The 19972-nt window shown below is 40.4% G+C and overlaps 2 protein-coding genes across 10 annotated transcripts in view; one reads left to right on the top strand and one right to left on the bottom strand.

Annotated features, from left to right (window-relative positions):
- LOC126194644 (mitochondrial ribonuclease P catalytic subunit) overlaps nucleotides 1-969 on the top strand; it is a 163080-nt gene extending 162111 nt beyond the window's left edge. For all 7 annotated transcript variants that reach the window (XR_007538491.1, XR_007538490.1, XR_007538492.1 and 4 more), the window contains one exon: nucleotides 707-969. Coding sequence is in view for 1 of the 7 variants with exons in the window: in XM_049932821.1 (XP_049788778.1) it covers nucleotides 707-752 (46 nt within the window). In the remaining 6 variants the exon portion in view is untranslated. The remainder of the gene's footprint in view (nucleotides 1-706) is intronic.
- LOC126194645 (EARP-interacting protein homolog) overlaps nucleotides 1-19972 on the bottom strand; it is a 57898-nt gene that overhangs the window by 25732 nt on the left and 12194 nt on the right. For all 3 annotated transcript variants that reach the window (XM_049932822.1, XM_049932825.1, XM_049932824.1), the window contains exons 3-7: nucleotides 6267-6492; nucleotides 5950-6182; nucleotides 1733-1914; nucleotides 1141-1266; nucleotides 685-840 (exon numbers count right to left, since the gene is read on the bottom strand). In XM_049932822.1, coding sequence (XP_049788779.1) covers nucleotides 685-840; nucleotides 1141-1266; nucleotides 1733-1914; nucleotides 5950-6182; nucleotides 6267-6492 — 923 coding nt within the window. The remainder of the gene's footprint in view (nucleotides 1-684; nucleotides 841-1140; nucleotides 1267-1732; nucleotides 1915-5949; nucleotides 6183-6266; nucleotides 6493-19972) is intronic.

Raw genomic sequence — 19972 nt, 5'->3', positions numbered from 1 at the left:
ATGTAGATTCAAAATGTGTAAAAAGCAAGTTTCTATCAATAACCAAGGATTGGTGAAAATTCATTTTCCCTTAGACTTGTCACTTTGCCCTAACTTCTCCTATTTTGTTCTTCTGTCCCCTTGTCTTTTAATGCACAAACTAGTTTTAGTTTCCTGAGAACTGTTAGGTATTTTGTGAGCCTAATGTGCTAATTTCTTTCTAGACTGACTGTAACATGTCTAGTTTAAAAATATGCCTCTTTCTCATAAACAAAATCCAGTTTGCCTTCCACTCCCAGCTATTCTGTTCTCCCTGCTCCTATTCATGTGCAGGCCATGATCACCATATCCCCGTCTCGCAGTTGCAGCAGTAATTAAAGCAATGATACAAGACTCCGTAGTAGACAAAAGTAAACCTCTCAATACTTTGTTTACATGACTGGCAGTTGATTTAACACAAGAAAAATACTATTGTTTTGCTGTTTCCATTCTCATTCCCTACAGATAACCTTTAGTGCTGTAAGCTAAATCATACAAGTTATTATAAACTCAAACATATTGTCATCTCCTTTTTGCACTGATAACTTGAATTAAGCTATATGTGTAGTATCATATGTTTTGGAACTGGCAGTATAATTTCAAACTATCCAAAAGGCAGGAATTATGGTGATAAATCAAAATCACTCTACAGAGACAAGCACTTACTTTTCACGGTGTGCATTTTCAGCTTCTTCCTCATCTGGCAAGTGACCAAAAGGTTCAGAAGAGATTGATGCAACACTTGTCAAAATGACACGAGAATCACTGCTTGATGTCAGCACAAGCTGATCGTGGAAATGATTGTATCTTATACTCCACACCCTGAAGAAGTAAGTTGTATCTGTCACTAACAATTAAAACATATGAAATCATTTGCTGCAAATTTCTTTTATGGGTTGCTGTTACACTTGAATTGGAATGTACAAGTAAATAAAATTTGTTTCCTGCATACATGATGCTATTTTATTATTATACTAAAGAGGACACACAAAAGTAATATCCACATCCACTTTTGTCATTTTATCTGCCTATTAGATAAAATAATTGCAACTGTGACAGTCATACCTTGATATTTATTATAATTATGAAATAAATAATGATGTACCTCAGATTAATGCTTACCAGTGCGAGTGATCTGAGTGAGAAATAACAGGTTCAGTTGCGTTTCGGACATCCCAAAATTTGCTGCACCCATCATCACCACATGTTGCCAGGTAATACTGCTTGTTTGGATTGAAGTCCAGGTCCCTAAGAAACATAGTTTTTTTTTTTTTGTTTTTATTACATTTGTATTTTGACAGATGGCTGGTCTTTCTTTCTTTCTTTATTCTGCTACCATAAGAACATACTTATAGGCACACCTTACTCTCAGTCTCAACTGTATTTCTTAATCTACATTTTTCTCTCTATGTAGTATACACACAGTGATTATAATGATGATTAAGATTATATTTTGTAGGAATAAGGTATGGGAAGAGAACATTACATTTTCTAGTAACAACAGTCCCCCCCCCCCCCCATGCCCCCCCCCCCCCCCCCCACACACACACACACACACACACACACACACACACACACACACACACACACACACACACACACACACACACACACACACACACACACACACACACACACACACACACAGAGAGAGAGAGAGAGAGAGAGAGAGAGAGAGAGAGAGAGAGAGAGAGAGAGAGAGAGAGAGAGTTACCTGATAAGTTGGCTATGAGCCCCCTCAATGGTCCAAACCTGCTGCAGACCTGCACGGAGATCCCAGCTACGAATATGGCTGTCATTCGCTGTCACAAATTGTGTGCAGTTGTGATGAGGATTCCATTTACCAGTGGTGAAACGAGGCTGGCCCTTACCTTCCAGCATGCCGACTGACACCATCTGTATGCAAATAGGAAATTAAGATTTTAATCTCTCTGAGCAGAATTGAAAATCTCTCACACTCCTTAGTGCAAAAACCTACACTAACCTAATACATACAGGGAAGCGAACAAAATATTTTACTTCTTGAAGTTGGATTCCATTGGGAATCCTAGAGTGTAAGAAAACATTATTCATTAGTTGCTATGTTCTTCTGTATTGACGCTATGTTGAAGTAGTTGTAATGTGTGTTTTTATTACATGAGTCTTCAAGACTTCAATATTTGCACTGAAGATGGTGACTGAAATCAGTTTGCTGTATCAGATGATTTCAAACCTCTTATGACTGATGTTGCCATTTTTCTTGTTTACTATACATAATATTTTAATTTTCCAAAGTAGATTTGTTTCATGGAGAGGCTACAACAAGCTTGTTAACAAACTCAACTGAGAGGCTAGTTGTTATGGATTTTATAAAATCAGCACAAATATTTTGTACATACAGTATACAGGGTGTTCCAAAACTATTTGTTAAAATTAATACAGGAGGAAGAGAACATCAAAAGAAATATATTTAGTTATGCTAAACACGGTTCCTGACAGCAGTTTCTGTTGCTAGGGATGATTTACATAGAAGGTAGTTTAGCATGCTAATTAAGCAGTGGCATTCACAGAAACTACTCGACGATCAGCCTGTACGCACGCAGTACGTCATTGGATCATTGACTGTTGTGTCTGTTCAAAGATTCCTGGCATGTCCGCAATGGTACCCGCAGTGATGGCAATTCTAGCAATGAGGTCTTCTTTTGTTTTCACACTGGTTTCATACAACAGCTGCTTCATATGCCCCCAGTGGAAGTAATCCAGACATGTGAGGTTAGGTGACCTTCGTGGCCAGGCCAAAGAACCACCTCAACCGATCCATCAATTCCCAAAGGTGGCTCTCAAATGATCCCTCACAGCAATGCTGAAATAGGCTGGCACCTCACCTCATTGTGCTGGAAGTGGCAACACAACAACCACAAAGATGAAATACCTCCATCCAATGAGGCAGAATGAAAGAATGTAAGGTCCAATCAGTCTATCACTGAGAATTCCTTCTGACAGATTAACGACGACTCAAGTACCTCATGGATTTACATGTGACAAAACATGTGAATTGTAATCGACACCAACATGATAGCTTACGTCATCACCACTAACAAAATGTTCCCTAATATTACAAGTTGACTGCAGAGACTATATGTTCCTCATCAAAATACAGTGTTCATAAATCCCCATTACAAACTTCTAGGACTGAGTAAGAGGGAATGAGTAGACAATATTCTGAATTTGAACCCATGTCTGGAAAAGTACCGTTTCCATGCTACAACATTTTCAAAACATGTTGGTAATGGCTACCACTTTTTCAAGTAATTGATTAAGTGTGACCCATTACATCACTTTCTTTACAGTTGCTTGTGTACTCATTGGTGGATTCTCTTCAATGTGATGCAGTACGGCCTCTTCCAATTTGGGTGTGCGAGGTCTCCTTGGAGCACCGCAGTCGTGCATACTGATGGTGAAAATATCCTTTCTTGAAGCAGTTGCAAAATTGTGGCAAAAAAGGTATGCAATAGAGGTGGGAGTTGTGAAGAACAATCTTGATAAAGGCCATGAGCAGCTCTTCCATTACCATGAGCTTCACCATTCAAAAGGAACATGTTGGTGTAGCCTGCATACATGTAGTCAGCATGTTGCTCTAACACTCACAGAAATATGAATGAGGCTTGAACCAGGTCAGAGAGGTAGGACAGATGTCAAATCACATCAGCCAATCTGATATAACCAGCCCTCCAGCATAACTCCCTGTTGAATACCTACCTAGAAAACATGTTTCCAAATGGCTGTAGTGTGAAAACAGTATGCTTCCAGATACAGTTCCTACTCAGGATATTATGTGCGCACTTCCCTCTACAAATCCTAGAAGCTTCTAATGGGAATTTACAAACACCCTGTACATTTAATTCGCTGTTATCTACCCTATATTCATGTGATAGGGTTCCTTTGGAGTATAGTTTTAATCAGAGACCTCTGTGACTAAGGAAAAAGGGACTAATAACCTTGCTGTTTAGTCCCTTTAATCTACAAACCAACCAACCTACCTCCTGTATCAATTTGAACGAACAGTTTCTGAACACCCTGTATAGAATTCTTATGCATGTATGTTGCCTGTCTGTAATGATTTGAATTGCTTGACAATTTACGTACATCATCACATTTATGTTGGTGTAAATTTGTACAGAAACTCAGTTTTTCTAGAATTACTGAAGTTTCTGAAATTAGGTGTTCTGAACATGTGAAATTCTCTGGGATTTAATAGTTTTTGCTTTGTCATGTTATCCTGGCTTGAGGTGCAGTTTTATATACAAGGTGTGATCAAAAAGTAACGGCAATTTCTTAATTTTGCATACATCCGATTTTCCATTTATTTATTTATTTTTTGGTACATATGTTCTTAGTGTATGTCTGCACTTTCAGCTCTTTTGAATTAGTTTATTGTTGATAGTCTAAAAGGTTATAAGTGTTTTTGAATGCTCAGCAAATGTTTCCTTTTGAAAAAGATGGATCATAGAATTTGCATTGAATTTTGGTTAAAAAAGTGAGTAAAGTATAACACCACACTCAAAATGTTGATTGTGGCTTTTGGTGTATATACTATGAGTAAGATAAGAGTTTACAAGTGGTATAAAAGTTTCAAAGTGGGTTGAGAAGATGTTAAAGACAGCTGCAGAAGGTGTCAAAGACAATGACTGCCCTGGATGCCCTAGCACATCAGTTACTGATGACAGTGTGGAAGTAGTAAAGGAAATGGTTCTAGAAAACTGCTGTGTCACCATCAGAGAGATGGCTGATGATGTCAGCATATCCTTTGGCTCATTCCAAGTAATTTTTTTCAGATGTTTTGGACACGAAACATGTAGCAGCAATGTTTTCAAAAATTTCAAATTTTTACCAGAAACAATATCATGTAGACATCACTCAGGAATTGCTAAATGAAGTTGACAATGACTCAGAACTTCTAAAGGAGGTTACAACAGGTGACAAAACATGGGTATAAAGGTATGATACCGAAACAAAGGCCTAATCTTCCCAGTGGAAACTGCCTGAAGAGACAAGATAAAAAAAAAATTCTAAAAGTTCCAATTGCATGTGAAACTTCTTCACAGTGTTTTCTTCAATTACAATAGGATAGTGCATCGATTCCTGCCTTCTGGACATACAGTGAAATTATGCACTGTTTTCATGATGCAATCAAAAGAAAACAACTGGAATTGTGGCAAAACCTCTCAAAGAAATTGTATCACAATAATGCTCCCCCTCACACCTCAATAACTGTTTGTGGTTTTTTGGCAAAAAACAAAACCATTACATTGCCTCAGCCACCGTATTCGCCAGAAATGGCCCCTGCGACTTCTTTCTACTCCTGAGGCCGAAGAGAGCCATAAAAGAACATTGTTTTGCCAAAGTGACGATTTAAAAACAGAATTGCTAAAGGAGCTGAACACCATATTAAAAAGTGAGTTTCAGAAGTGCTTCCAAGATTGAAAAAAAAAAAAAAGTGCTGGCACAAGAGTATTATATCTGAAGTGGATTACTTTGAAGGGAACAAAGCTGATATTGCCAAATGAATAAAGATTCTTTAAGAAATCAAAAATTTCTGCTACTTTTTGATTAAATCTCTTATCTTAAATGTAATATAAACACCAAATAATTATCTCTAGGCATCATTCTGAATACATTATTTGTAGAACAGAAATTAAGAATTCTGTACATTATTTTCACAAGCAAACAATCATTGTAACTTATTTGTCATTCAGTGAAGTCTTCCTGTGCTTGTACTGAAATATGGGTAGTAAGTTTTAAACAAATTATAATCCAGCAGGGCCTATTTTAAAATACTGAACACTGTTTGCTCTGGTTGCAGTGTAGGTCAAAATTTTCAAATGTGAGCATCTGTCAAGAAAAAGTGAGCTCAAAGAATTGAAACTTAGAAGTGAAACACATCAGGAATACCTTACTTGAACTTTCTGCAATATCCCAAACAACAAACTGATTGTCCACAACTGTAACTGCTCTTTTGCCATCTGTTGGATGGAAGTCTGTCACTTTCACTTCTTTCCCATACTGTTCTGTATCAAAATTGCACAGAAGTTCGAGTGCTGGAGCAAGCTGGTCACCAGTACCTGTTGCTGATGTATTTTTAAAAGGAATTTTCCACAGTGCAGTCCGCATGCAGCATGTGTCTTCTGAAAAATTTAAGGTAGTGCACTCAGTGAATAACTAAACATTAAATGGTGCATTCACAACGGGAAAAATATGAGTAGAATTACCATTAAGTGTGTTGTAGCATGTTGCAATTACATTTGCATCAGCTGGTGAAGCTGTTAGAGACCACACTTCACCCTCTGCGTGTTGATATACTTCTGTTGAAAGTGCACCATTTTCTTCATTAACTTCAATAATGTGAACTTGGTTGTGAGAAAACTTGATTGACTGAGTACCAACCATAAATCTAACATTATCTGATTCTGCAACTTGTGATGCCAGGGCTCTTGCCTACAATAGGAAATATATTTATTATTGACTAAATAGAGATAAATATAAGCTACTTCTGCTAAATTTAAAAAATGGGAATGACAGGCAATAACAACACAGATGCATTATTGTAGCAGTGCACTTACAATATACTGTGACTTCTCCATTGTGTGCTGCTGTTAGTAACTGTTGGTGCAATGAATAATGTAAAGTGAAGACAACGTATCATGAGTTGGCTGTCAGTTAGCCGTTCAGAATGCTTGTTCATAATTTTCTAAGGTATGTAAACAAAGTTGGCTGGTATTTTGTTCTATTAGATCAGAATTTAACTACATCATTGGAATTTTCAGTGAAATCAAAAATAAGGGATACAAGTATGATATTGCCATGACAGACGGGTATCTTGGGCTATGCTGAACAGTAATCTACAATAGCAATTGTATTTTGTGGCTGAGATTCATTGGCTTCACCAACTCACAACCAAATTATCACTTGTTTCTATTGACCTCACTGTCGAGGGGACATTAAATCCTAATCTTACTTCCAACCTAACCTAGGCCTCGGGCTCTGCTACAGGTCAGTCTTTCTGTCAGCACATGTAGTTTTCTTTCCTACTCCCTAATTGAAAACGAAACAATTTGCATATTCCACTGAAAGAAATCACTAGATTCGATCATTCTCACCGGTTACTGTATACTATCATCCAATTGGTTATGACTGATGGAAACCAATTACCAGTAACAACACATGGCAGAAGAGCCTGATACACCGTAAGTGCACTTTACCTGAAAGATTTCTTTTTTCAGTGTCAGAGAATGGGAAGAAAAATGAAAAACACAAGGATGAAGATTTAAGAATATTAGTGTTTAGCAAGAAGTGGTGGTGCACATTGTCCAGTGAGTATCAACTCATATTTTTAAATATCAACCTTCACTGCTAAAACAGTTAATGAAAACAGATTTCAACTAACGTCACACCTGCAGCAATGGAAAACGGGGTATATATGCTTGTGTAGTATAATTTAATAGCAAAACCATGTCATATTATCAGCCTTGACAAAAGCATCCAGAAATACAATTTGATGTTTGTCATAATTGATATATTTTTCTAATCTGTATCATATTCCTGTGTCCAACATTTCACTGTAAGATATGCAGGTTCTGAAATGTACATTGTCTATTCTGTGGTTCCTCCAATAAGACAGGCTGAATGGCAAAGCATTGTAAATCACATGCGTGAGAAGCTGAAGTCAAAACACAATGGTGATTATACATATTTGATTAATTACAATGTGAAATGAATGTAATTATGTATGTTATTGAGGTTTAATAAAATAAGTAAAAAAACACACCAAATTGTGTATTAGATTTCCAGAATAATCAGTATGCTCCAAAATCTGGGTGACAAAAACTAAGAAAATAAAAATTAGTACAAAATTAATGAGAGACATATATGCTGTGAACACCTCAGTGATGTACTAAGAATGGTCCATGGTGTTAGAACTTCTAGTTTAACAAGTATATTTAGGAACGACACTACAACACATATATGTCACAGAGTAAGTTAACATGTGTACACGTTAGCGTTCAGATAAGCACTGAGTCTCAGTCTAGCGGCCGCTGCTCGGCTGGCCGCTTAGGTGGCGCCGCTGCTGCATGGCTGGCAGGCAGACAGCGCCGCACGTAGAGGACGTGCGTAATTGCGCGGTGGCACTTTAAATGATCGGCGAGTCACAACACTTTTCCCCCCTTTGAAATTGTTGCACTGGTCTTGATGGATGTGTCCTGGAGATGGCTGATGTCCATAGGCGTTGTGTGACTCGACGTAAAGTCTCGAGGAGGCGGCTTCCCGTACGGACGGAAGTGTCCCCGATGATAACGGGTCGAGATGACAGGAGACGTAGGGGTCGAATCTGCTGGGGCCCCATGCACCAATCTGCCCGTTGCGGCAAGTCCAGTTGATATGACAGGAGACATGGGCGATGCGTCAGCGTCTGTTGGAGGAGGAGGCGAGCAGATGTACTCTGACACTGGTTGGTCCTCCGGTTCCCGCATGGGCACGTCGTCTGGTGGCATCCGTTCTGGTGCTGGCACCGCGATGACGGGTAGAGGGCGGCGTTGTGCGTATGGAGATGTGCCAAGATCCCGAGCATCAGGGAGAGTCAAGGGTGGTGTGGCGGCATTCGGAACAGGTGTTGTTGGCACCCGAGGCCGAAGCTGGTCCGAATGACGCACTGCAACACCTGTGTCCGTCTGGATTTCATACAGGCGTCTGCCACGGTGTCTTAAGATGCGGCCCGGGCTCCATTTTGGCCGCCTGCCATATCCCCGTACCCAGACGAGGTCGTCGGCGGTGAACCGGCCAAGTGACGGCACCCGCGGCCGGGAGGTGCGAGGCCGCAGAAGATTATGTAGAGTGCGGGGCTGTCGGCCATGTAAGAGCTCAGCCGGGCTGTGATCGCCCATGGGGGTGAAACGGTAAGACGCCAGGAACTGGAGAAGCGCCTCATCAGCAGCAGAAGAAGTCAGAAGTTTCCGCATTTGAGCCTTAAACGTGCGGACCAGTCGTTCAGCCTCACTGTTGGATTGTGGATGGAACGGCGGGGCCGTGACATGCGTAACACCGTGACGAGCACAAAAATCCGCAAAGTCAGAAGAGGCAAATTGCGGACCATTATCAGTAACAAGAGTAGAGGGGAGGCCTTCCAAAGAAAAAATGCGGGCGAGAGCACTGGTGGTTGCCGCGGTGGTAGGTGACGTGCAACGGACAATGAAAGGAAAGTTAGAGTAGGCGTCAATTACGAGGAGCCAATAAGTACCTAAAAAGGGTCCCGCAAAATCAGCATGAATGCGCTCCCAGGGCTTCTCAGGCGAAGGCCACGGTGACAAAGATGACTTCGGGGCAGCGGCCTGTGACGCACAAGGGCCGCAGGCAGCAACCATGTGTACGATTTCAGAGTCGATGCCAGGCCAGTACACATGACGGCGCGCCAGAGATTTGGTGCGCGACACACCCCAGTGCCCCTGGTGAAGGAGGCGCAAGACCGAAGCACGCAAAGATGCGGGGACCACAACACGCGGCGAAACATTGTCAGTGGAGAGGAGGATAACACCACCCCTAGCCGTGAGGCGGTAGCGCAAAGGGTAGTAGTTCCGCAACGGATCAGAAGTCTTAGCGGACGGGCGATCAGGCCAACCCGTCTGAATACAGCGTAAAACCCGGGAGAGGGTAGGGTCAGAACCCGTAGCAGCCGCCAGCCTGTCCCCAGTGATGGGGAACCCGTCCACAACCCGCTGCTCGGCAGCATCCAGGTGGAAACACAAAAGTTCGTCCCTATCGAATGCCTGATCAGGGCCCATGGGGAGGCGAGACAAAGCATCAGCATTCGCATGTTGAGCCGTTGGCCGGAAATGAATCTCATAGTTGAAACGGGACAAGTAAAGAGCCCAACGCTGGAGGCGGTGTGCAGCCTTGTCGGGAAGTGACGTTGATGGGTGAAACAAGGAAACAAGTGGTTTGTGATCCGTAACAAGATGAAATTTTGTGCCATAGAGAAAAACACCAAACTTATGAAGAGCATAAATGATGGCCAAAGCTTCTTTCTCAATCTGAGAATACTTTTGTTGGGCATCCGTGAGCGTTTTGGAGGCATAAGCAATGGGTTGTTCCGAACCGTCAGAAAAACGGTGCGCAAGGACTGCCCCAACCCCGTAGTGAGAGGCGTCTGTAGCAAGGACAAGATGTTGGCCAGGTCGATAAGTAGCTAGGCACGGGGCCTGTATCAGCATAGCCTTCAATTTCTGGAAAGCCGCGTCACATGGCGCGGACCAGTGAAAAGGCACGTTTTTATGCAACAGGCGATGCAACGGCTGAGCCACCGACGCTGCAGACGGTAAAAACTTGTGATAGTATGCTATTTTCCCCAAGAAGGCCTGCAGTTCCTTAACAGACGTAGGGCGAGGAAGGGCATCGATCGCAGCGACAGTTTGTTGAAGCGGACGAATACCATTCCGAGAGAGTTGAAACCCCAAGTACGTGATAGATGCCTGAAAAAATTGTGATTTCTGAAGGTTACACTTAAGACCTGCAGTCTGTAAGACAGTAAAAAGTGTGTGGAGATTTTGAAGATGTTCGTCAGTGGTGGAGCCCGTGACAACAATGTCGTCCATGTAATTGATACACCCAGGGACAGGGAGCAATAATTGTTCCAAGAATCGCTGAAAGAGAGCAGGGGCGCTAGCAACCCCGAATGGCAGGTGTTGGTATTGATAGAGGCCGAAAGGCGTGTTAAGGACCAGAAACTGCCGGGAAGCAGCGTCGAGAGGAAGTTGATGATAAGCTTCTGACAGGTCAATTTTAGAAAAATACTGCCCTCCTGCGAGTTTAGTGAACAGTTCTTCAGGACGGGGCATAGGGTAAGTGTCGATGAGGCATTGAGCATTTACCGTGGCTTTGAAATCGCCACAGAGACGAATAGCACCATTGGGCTTGGCAACTACAACGACAGGAGAGGACCACTCACTGGAAGTGACAGGAAGCAAGACCCCTGAAGTAGTGAGACGATCCAACTCCTGTTTGACCCGATCACGAAGGGCCACAGGAATGGGCCGAGCCCGAAAAAACTTAGGCCGAGCAGTGGGTTTGAGCGTGATATGAGCTTCAAAGTCGTGTGCACGGCCTAACCCAGGAGAAAAAATGGACGAAAAGGTCGTCGACAAAGAATCCAGTTTAGCATAAGGAATAGCGTCGGAGACAATATTGACAGAGTCATCTATGGAGAACCCAAAAACGCGGAAGGCATCGAAACCAAAAAGATTTTCTGTGTTGCCCTGGTCGACCACAAATATGGGAACAGTGCGAACGACGGATTTGTAAGATACCTCAGCATTAAACTGTCCCAAGAGAGAAATCTTCTGTTTATTGTACGTCCGTAATTGCCGAGTGACAGGGGACAGGAGTGGAGAACCCAGCTGAAGATACGTCTGAGAATTAATTATAGTGGCGGCAGAACCGGTATCCACTTGCATGCGAACATCTCGACCAAGGATTTGGACAGTGAGGAATAACTTCCCGGAAAGAGAAGAAGTGCAATTGACAGACAACACAGAATCAGAATCAGCATCATGTTCATGGACGTCATTTATGCGGTCGGATTTACAAACGGAAGACACGTGACCTTTCTTTTTGCAATTGTGACACACAGCCCAACGTTGTGGACAATCCTCGCATGAATGTTTCGTAAAACACCTTGGACATGAAGGAAGTTGCCGGGGATTTTGCTGCAGTTTCTTAGGGGTTTGTTTACGGCTTGGCCGAGGCTGCGCGTGGGAGCGCACTGCGGCCACGTCGGCCGGCGGGGACGCGCCGCGCGCGTCGTCAACAGCGCACAGAGGTTGTATTTCCCCGACGTCACCCCACGCTTCTATTTGTGCCCCAGCGGCGCGAGAAATTTCAAAAGACTGCGCAATGGAGAGAACTTCATCTAAAGTCGGATTCGCCAACTGAAGGGCACGTTGCCGAACTTCTTTGTCGGGCGCCGACCGGATAATAGCATCCCGTACCATGGAATCGGCATAGGATTCTTTGTGAACATCAGTAACAAAGTGACACTTTCGACTGAGGCCGTGAAGTTCAGCAGCCCAAGCGCGATAAGATTGATTGGGTTGTTTGTGACAACGATAAAAGGCAACACGAGAGGCTACCACATGCGTTTGCTTTTGAAAATAGACCGACAGAAGGGAACACATTTCAGCAAAGGACAAAGACGCAGGATCCTTCAAAGGGGCCAATTGCGACAACAACCGATACATTTGAGGCGAAATCCAGGAAAGGAACAGAGACTTACATGCTTGTTCGTCCGAGACATAAAATGCCAAGAAGTGCTGTCGAAGACGTTTTTCATAATCCGACCAGTCTTCTGCCGTCTCGTCGTAAGGAGGAAAAGGAAGTACAGCCAACGACGAGAACCGGCCCGCATTTGACGCCGCGACGAAATCGCGAATCGCCGCCGTTAGAAGCGTTTGCTGTTCAAGGAGATTTTGCAAGAGTTGCTCGACAGTAGCCATGGAACCCTGTGAGTCAACGGTGAAAAGGAAAAATCCACTACCTCGTCGCCAATTGTTAGAACTTCTAGTTTAACAAGTATATTTAGGAACGACACTACAACACATATATGTCACAGAGTAAGTTAACATGTGTACACGTTAGCGTTCAGATAAGCACTGAGTCTCAGTCTAGCGGCCGCTGCTCGGCTGGCCGCTTAGGTGGCGCCGCTGCTGCATGGCTGGCAGGCAGACAGCGCCGCACGGAGAGGACGTGCGTAATTGCGCGGTGGCACTTTAAATGATCGGCGAGTCACAACACATGGTATGCTCATAATTTCTTCAGATCTTTGAACTGACTTCCTCTGCCAGTTACATGGGACCTATAGTTCTGATTGGACTGTGGACCACAGTGAAACTTGGAAATTTTCACATAAACAAATTATTGGCAAAGATAAAATAAGTGACGGACAAAAGCTTAGGACTAACTAGGAATTGAATCCCAGATCATTGAATTTATAATGTAACACTTACCTAGTTACCCTACCCAGATTCACTAAAGTTACTTATGTAAAACCAAACTTTACAATATCTACCACATCTCAGTTATACCATCAAGTAGCATGACAGTTACAGTCTCTCGTGAATATGCAAGTAGAACATAAATATGCACAGAATTTAATTGTCACTCATTTACCCTTTTCCCCCTGTTGCTTTGCCAATAGACAATCTTCCATTCTTAATTTTCTAGGTGTGTTCAAAAGTATCTCTTGTTCCCCCTTTCTTTATCCAAAAAAATGAGGAAAAATACATTGCTTTTACTAGGTCAAATTAATTTTCTTTATTTTGCAAATGTGATATCAGTGACTGGTCAGCTAACCAGCAGGGGTGGCAAGATAGGGCGAGTGAAGTCTTTCGACAGATGACTCAGTGACTGTACTCCTTTTGTCTTGTGCAACTGCTGAGTCACCTGTCAAAGACCTGTCCCACACTATCCCTTCTTGCTGTGTGCTTACAACTCTTCTCCTTCCCCATCTCTATCAGCCCGAGCAACTACTTTCAGTAATCGATGATCAGTACTGCTGTAGTCATGGGAATGTGTGTTCTGGTGTCTACGTGGTTGTGTGTGTGAGATTGTGTGTACCTTTGCTAGAAAAAGAGCAAGAGCTCAAAAGGTAGTGGTAATACCATTTTCTGTTAACATGCACTATGTTTTGGATATGTTGACTGTTTACTTATATATGGATTCAGAATCTTATTCCATTTTCAACAATAGCTATTACAACATGACTTAAATTTATGTGTAACTTTGGTGTATCTATCTTGAGGATGGTCTCTGCTTTCCTCTGTCCTGCAGCTCTTCCTTAATCTTCAGGTAACTACATCTGTTTTAATCTTCCCCCCCCCCCCCCCTCCCTCTCTCTCCCTCCGAAGTCTTTCCATCAATGATTCTTCACTGCATACAAATCTTTACATTTGTGTCCCAGCCAAGATGTTTCCTCATTCTTATAACTACCAACAGTTTTCTTTGCTCTCCCATTCTTATAAGTACTTCTTCATTCACCATTAAAACTGCCCTTTTCAATTTAGCATCTTCTCTATAGGCACATGTTGAAACTACCCAAGTATTTTTCGTCTTTCTTTTTGACTCTTCATTAGTCGCATATAATCTACACTCACAGCAAAACACTTGATGAATCTCTTTCTTAATTTCATCAGTTTTTTTTTTTTTTTTTTTTTTTTTTTTTGCTGTCAACAAGCATTACATCTTTTTGTCATATTGAACACTGATATTTATTCATACTTTTGACCTTGATATCAGCAAAGTATGAGGGTTGCCCAGAAATTTTTTTTCTCAGCTGAAAATGATGGCACGAATGCGAAATGTTACGTATGTATTATATGAAGTCTCCTGAGTGAGCGTGCCACATTTTTGGCACTTCCGACAAGTAGTGTAGCTGCAGGACTGTTTCAAAATGGCGTCTGTAGGTGATGTATGTTACAAGAAACGTGCTGTCATTGAATTTCTCACTGCAGAAAGGAATATTAACAAACGCTTGTGCAAAGTCTATGGAGCAGCTGCTGTCGACAGAAGTACAGTTAGCTGTTGGGCACGGAGGGTGAGGTCATCAGGTGGTGGTTCGGCGGAGCTCCATGATTTACAGTGGTCGGGAAGACCATTCATGGCTGTCACACCTGACCTAGCCCCCTCGGACTTCCACTTGTTTGGGCCATTAAAGCATGCCATTCGTGGAAGACAATTTGAAGATTATGAGGAGGAGATTCACAAAGTGAAGCACTGGCTCCACCAGCAGGACAAGGATTGGTACCAACAGGGCATACACGCCCTTGTTTTGTGGTCATGGAAGGCCATAGAACAGGATGGAGATTATGTGGAAAAATAGGGTGTGTAGATAAAACTCCATTCTTCCATGTGTGTAATTCACATTACGTTCAATAAAGAATCATTGACGAAAAAAATGCGGTGCACTACTTTCTGGGCAACCCTCGTAATACTTTTACATCCTGTTAGAAATGCATTCTTTTTATGAAATATCAGTTAATCTTTCCAGCAATACTCTCCAAATTCATGTAGTGGAGATGGTGAGCAATGTCATCAGAATACCTGTGATTCAGTGCAAAGGGTGGTTGTGAGACAATAGCACAGCTCGGTAATGCACAGGCACTGTTTTTGTTGCATACTCTGACTGCAGTGTACTATGTGGTGCACTGCATATTCATTTGTACAGTTGGCTAGATGCAGTTGATGCAAAATGAGAGATTTATATTTTCATAAGTTGCCAACTGTACGAGTAAAGACTTCTCCAAGTAAGTTCTAATGCAAACTGCAGTGTGTTAGGAGTACCATAACTAACAGCAAAACTAAACTGACAAGGTGTGCAAGCATATGATAATAGAAGTGAAAATGTACCAATAAATATGAGTCTGCAGAGAGAGTTGTGACATAATCGTGACTGTGTGATTATGAACCACCACTAAGTTCAGTGTAGTTACTACAAATATATTTAAAATGTAAAATTTTCAAATAAATACCCATGTCATTGGGCTCAAATTTCACTCATGTCCTTGATGGAATGTTGGGAAATGTGGTACATGCTTAATGGAGTGCCAGTTAAGTTTGGCTGCTGATATAAGTTGACTTCTTAATGTGCTAGTGTGGTCCAAGATCAATAAGTTGAGGAGGACTTACACCTTGGTATCCGAGATCACTTGACCTCACACGTTTGGATTTGTCTGTCTATGGTCATTTCAAATGTGAAGTGTGAGGATGACACAAGGAATACTGCCTTTAACAGGTATGAGTGTAAATTGTAACATGTTATGTGCTGGACTAGTATTGTATTTTTTCTTGGTCAAGCCACGGGTGAAATTTGTTCCTAATTAGATGAAGACATCATCAAAAAGTTTACATTTAAAATAAATGTGTACTAACTACAAGAATATTTCATACTGAAGTAAAAAACCACACTTCACTATTATCCTACAAGCAGACAATGGAAACTCCAGGTAGGAATATCAACAATGTAGGAGAAGATAGTGTGGTATCTTTGTGATAAGTAGTGCTCTATCTTACCCTACAAACAGTTCTATCACAGGCCTATGTTTACTGAAATGTTTTTGCTTGTATTACTGTAGACAAGGGTCAAAACAGACAAAGCCATTGCTAGTAAGGGACTTAGCAACTTTGACTGTTCATATCATTTCTCTGCATTTGTAGCATTTCATTTCATACTCTATCAGTACCTAATACTTATGAAGAAAAGCTAGAGAACATGTCATGTCAAACATCTTTTCATTCAACATATAATTCTTATACTGAACTGTCAAATCATCTCAATGAAATGTCCAAGAGCAATGACAAACACGAGATGTAAATTAGGAATAACAGAGTACCAAACAACTTTCTCGATACCGAAACTTATTACAAGAGGGTACTACGTCAAATAAAACATGGTTCAAAATACCCTCTTCTCACATAGCAACTTTCAAATACACAACACTTACATGATGTGACACACTACATCATCATTGCATCACTAGTCAAATGTGAAACCCAGTACAAAACATTCAGTTGACACATATGCTACACCAAAGAGTTTTCTTTTGGGAGAACATTTGCAATTAAGAAAGAAGAAAATAATTACTGAGATATTCAGAGAATCATTACAGTTGTAAAAGCAGCTGTCACTAACTAAATATAAAACATTTATGATGGGCACACAGGTTTCATAAAGGGAAAGAGGCAAGTGCATGAAGTCAGAATAGAACAGAAGTTTATTGTCTCTTAATATACAATTTCAAGCCATGAACTTAATATATAGGAGACTCAACAAAACACAAAAACTGATTTACATTTTTCCTTATAATAACAGTAATATATGGTACTGAATAATTACTTAATTAAGTAATTAAAAAATTTTCTTCAAAAGTAACAAACTTTTAAAAATTAACAGTTCTAAGTACTTGCTCTCTCCTGCTCACATTTTCAGGTTGTCATTTATGAATTCTTCTACTGAATAGTAACATTTCTGCACTAGTTTCTCATATAAGGATTTTTTCAGTGTTTCTAACTTTATGCAGAGCAGTTCTCTTCCTTTCACTTTGTTATAAATTTTCATGCCCATATAATATGGAGTTTGAGCATAAAGTTTTAAATGGTGGGTGAACGGCATAAAATTATTTTGATTTCTGGTGTTATAATCATGTTGTAAATGATTTGCTACAAATAAATCGGGGTTACTGTTACAAAGATAATCAGCTCATATATGTATAGTGAGGGAACACTTAATATACTTAGATTTTTTAGGAGTGGGTGACATGATTTTCTTCGCTCTACATTGTGCGTATTTCTAAAGATGGTTTTTTGAAGTTTTAGTATTCGACACATATGGTTTTAGTTACCCCAAAATACAATTCCATACTTTGTTAAGGACTCAAAGTAGCTGTGGTATACTACTTTTCTTATGCCCATACTGGTAGCATTGTACAGTACCCTGTTTGCAGATGCTAGGTTATTTAATTATTTTGCAAGGTACTGTATGTGATCCCCATCATAGATTTTTATCTAGTTGCATTCCTAAGAATTTCACACAGCTAGCTTCCTGCAAATCCTGGTTTCTGTGACTGACCAGAATATCATTTAATTTTGCTTGATTTGTTTTAAACCACATTAACTGAGTCTTCCATGTGTAATTTTAACCCGTTTAAATCAAACCAGGTATCTAAGTTTTCTAAAGTATTTAATACAGTTTGAGGAATTTGATCAGTGCTGTTACTTTCAATGATTAAGATGTGTCATCTGCAAATAAAACTGAGTGACACTCAATATTAAGTGACAGATCATTTATGTAAAACAGAAACAGAATTGGACCTAAGACAGAGCCTTGAGGTACTCCATGTGAAATGGTTTTTCATTTTGAAGTAAAAGTTCCTTTCTCTGATGATATAACCACTCTTTGTCTTCTGTTGGTTAGATAAGACTCAAACCATTCTAATACCGTGTCCCTAATTCCTTACTACTCCAGTTTATAGAGTAGCAAGAAGTGATTTACACTATCAAAGGCCTTTGATAAGTCACAAAAAATTCCTGTGACATGCAGTGAGTTGTCTAGAGACGAGCTAATTTTATCAACAAAATTATTTATAGCAAATATTGTGGTTTTGCCTTTTTGAAATCCATACCAAGTTTTTGAAATTATTTTAAATTTTTCTATGAAATTTTGCCTTATCAAATAATTTTGATAGTGATGGAAGAAGAGAGACTGGGTGATAGTTTCCCATATGTTCTTTTGTGCATTTTTAGAATAGTGGCTTAACTACTATATACTTTAGTATGTCTGGAAAATAACCTTCTTGAAAGGACTGGTGCAATTATTTTAGAGACTGTTTTTAACACTTTTGTTGGCATCCCAGCCCACCCTGCTGATGTTTTTCTTTTTAGTAATAGTATCACATTTTCTATATCTTTTAAAGTAGTTTTGGTAAATGTACTGAAACATTCACCTTCAAATTGCTCACCGTTGAAGAAATTTACCTTGTCTGGGTACTTCTACAGTGATGTTAGATTTGTTTACATTTATAAAGAATTCATGAAATAATTCAGAAATTTGAGCAGGATTTACAATAGTTTTATCCTCTACCTTGATTTCAGAAGTATCATGGCCTCTACCTTTTCACTATCCAATATAAATCTGTTATTTGCCAGTTCTTTGGCTGCCATTACACCTTTTTTTTAAATCTTTATGTAATCTTTTACATAGGTAACAAAATCAGGACTTTTGTTATGTTTTAGTTCCCTATGTAGCTGTCTTTTTCTTGCACTAGAGATTTTTAGTCATTCGAGTAATCCACTTTACTTTATTTCCTACTTTTCTATGATGCACAATAAGGGGGAAAGTTTCATTAAAAACACATAGGCCGTTTTCCAAGAAAGTAGCAAAATTTTCAGAGCATGAAATACTATGATCTGTAGCCCACTCAACTTCCTTCGGGTCAAGCAGAGTGTTTGATACTAATCATCAGCTTTGACCAGTGACATAATATTAATGGTTGCTGTGACATACCCTTTTGATGTATATTTTTCAATATTTGATTTTAGGATGGTGACGCCAACCAATGTGAAAGCAAAAATCCTAGTTTTTTGACAGACTGATCTGTAGCTTAGCCCAAGGTCTAGGTTAAGTGGGAAGGCGACACTTGGTTGTGTCTTGGTGAATCCAATGAACATGAAAGAGAAAGAAAACTAATTATGGTGATAGACTGACCTGGTTGCTTAGCCAGAGATCTAGGATAGTTTGGAAGGTGATAGTTTGATTGTGAGTTGGTGAAGTCAACAAATGTGAAAACAACAAAAAACATGGTTGGAGTGACAGGCTGATCTGTAGCTTGGTCCATTTAAAAAAATAGCCACTAACATGATGTTTCAGTTGTCACATATTTATAATGTTGCACGTTTCCTACTTCAGCAATCAAAGCTGATGACTAGTATCGTACTCCCTTTTTATCCCTTTCTTTCAAGATATACTATTCTTTCAGCTTCTTGTAGCAGCAAACATGCATTTGTATTATACATTTACCATCAGTTTCAGAATACAATAGTAAATATGCATGGTGATAGATGTGCACTGTAGGTAAGAGCACTCATTTCTTGAAGTCCTTCTCAGTAGCAGGAACCAGACTCTGGAACAGGCGCGGCTCGTGGTTTCTATACTGGGGAAGGCTGCGGCATTTATCAATCGGAGACAATATAGACCTCTGGCTACGTTACAGATTAGTCTGACATAAACAACTAAGAATTCAGGGGGAGGGGGGTGGGCAGATCACTCTCTACCCATAATTTTATGTACTGTGTCTTCTATAATAAGGTATTAATTTATTAAATATCATTAGAAGCTGATTTCGAGTTAAAATCTTTGGTTAGTGTTTTTATACGTCGTCAT

This window comes from Schistocerca nitens, chromosome 7 (assembly GCF_023898315.1).
Source record: "Schistocerca nitens isolate TAMUIC-IGC-003100 chromosome 7, iqSchNite1.1, whole genome shotgun sequence".
Classification (NCBI taxonomy): Eukaryota; Metazoa; Arthropoda; class Insecta; order Orthoptera; family Acrididae; genus Schistocerca; species Schistocerca nitens.
Note: the sequence above shows the minus strand (reverse complement) of the source record. Positions and strands in the feature narration are given on the sequence as shown.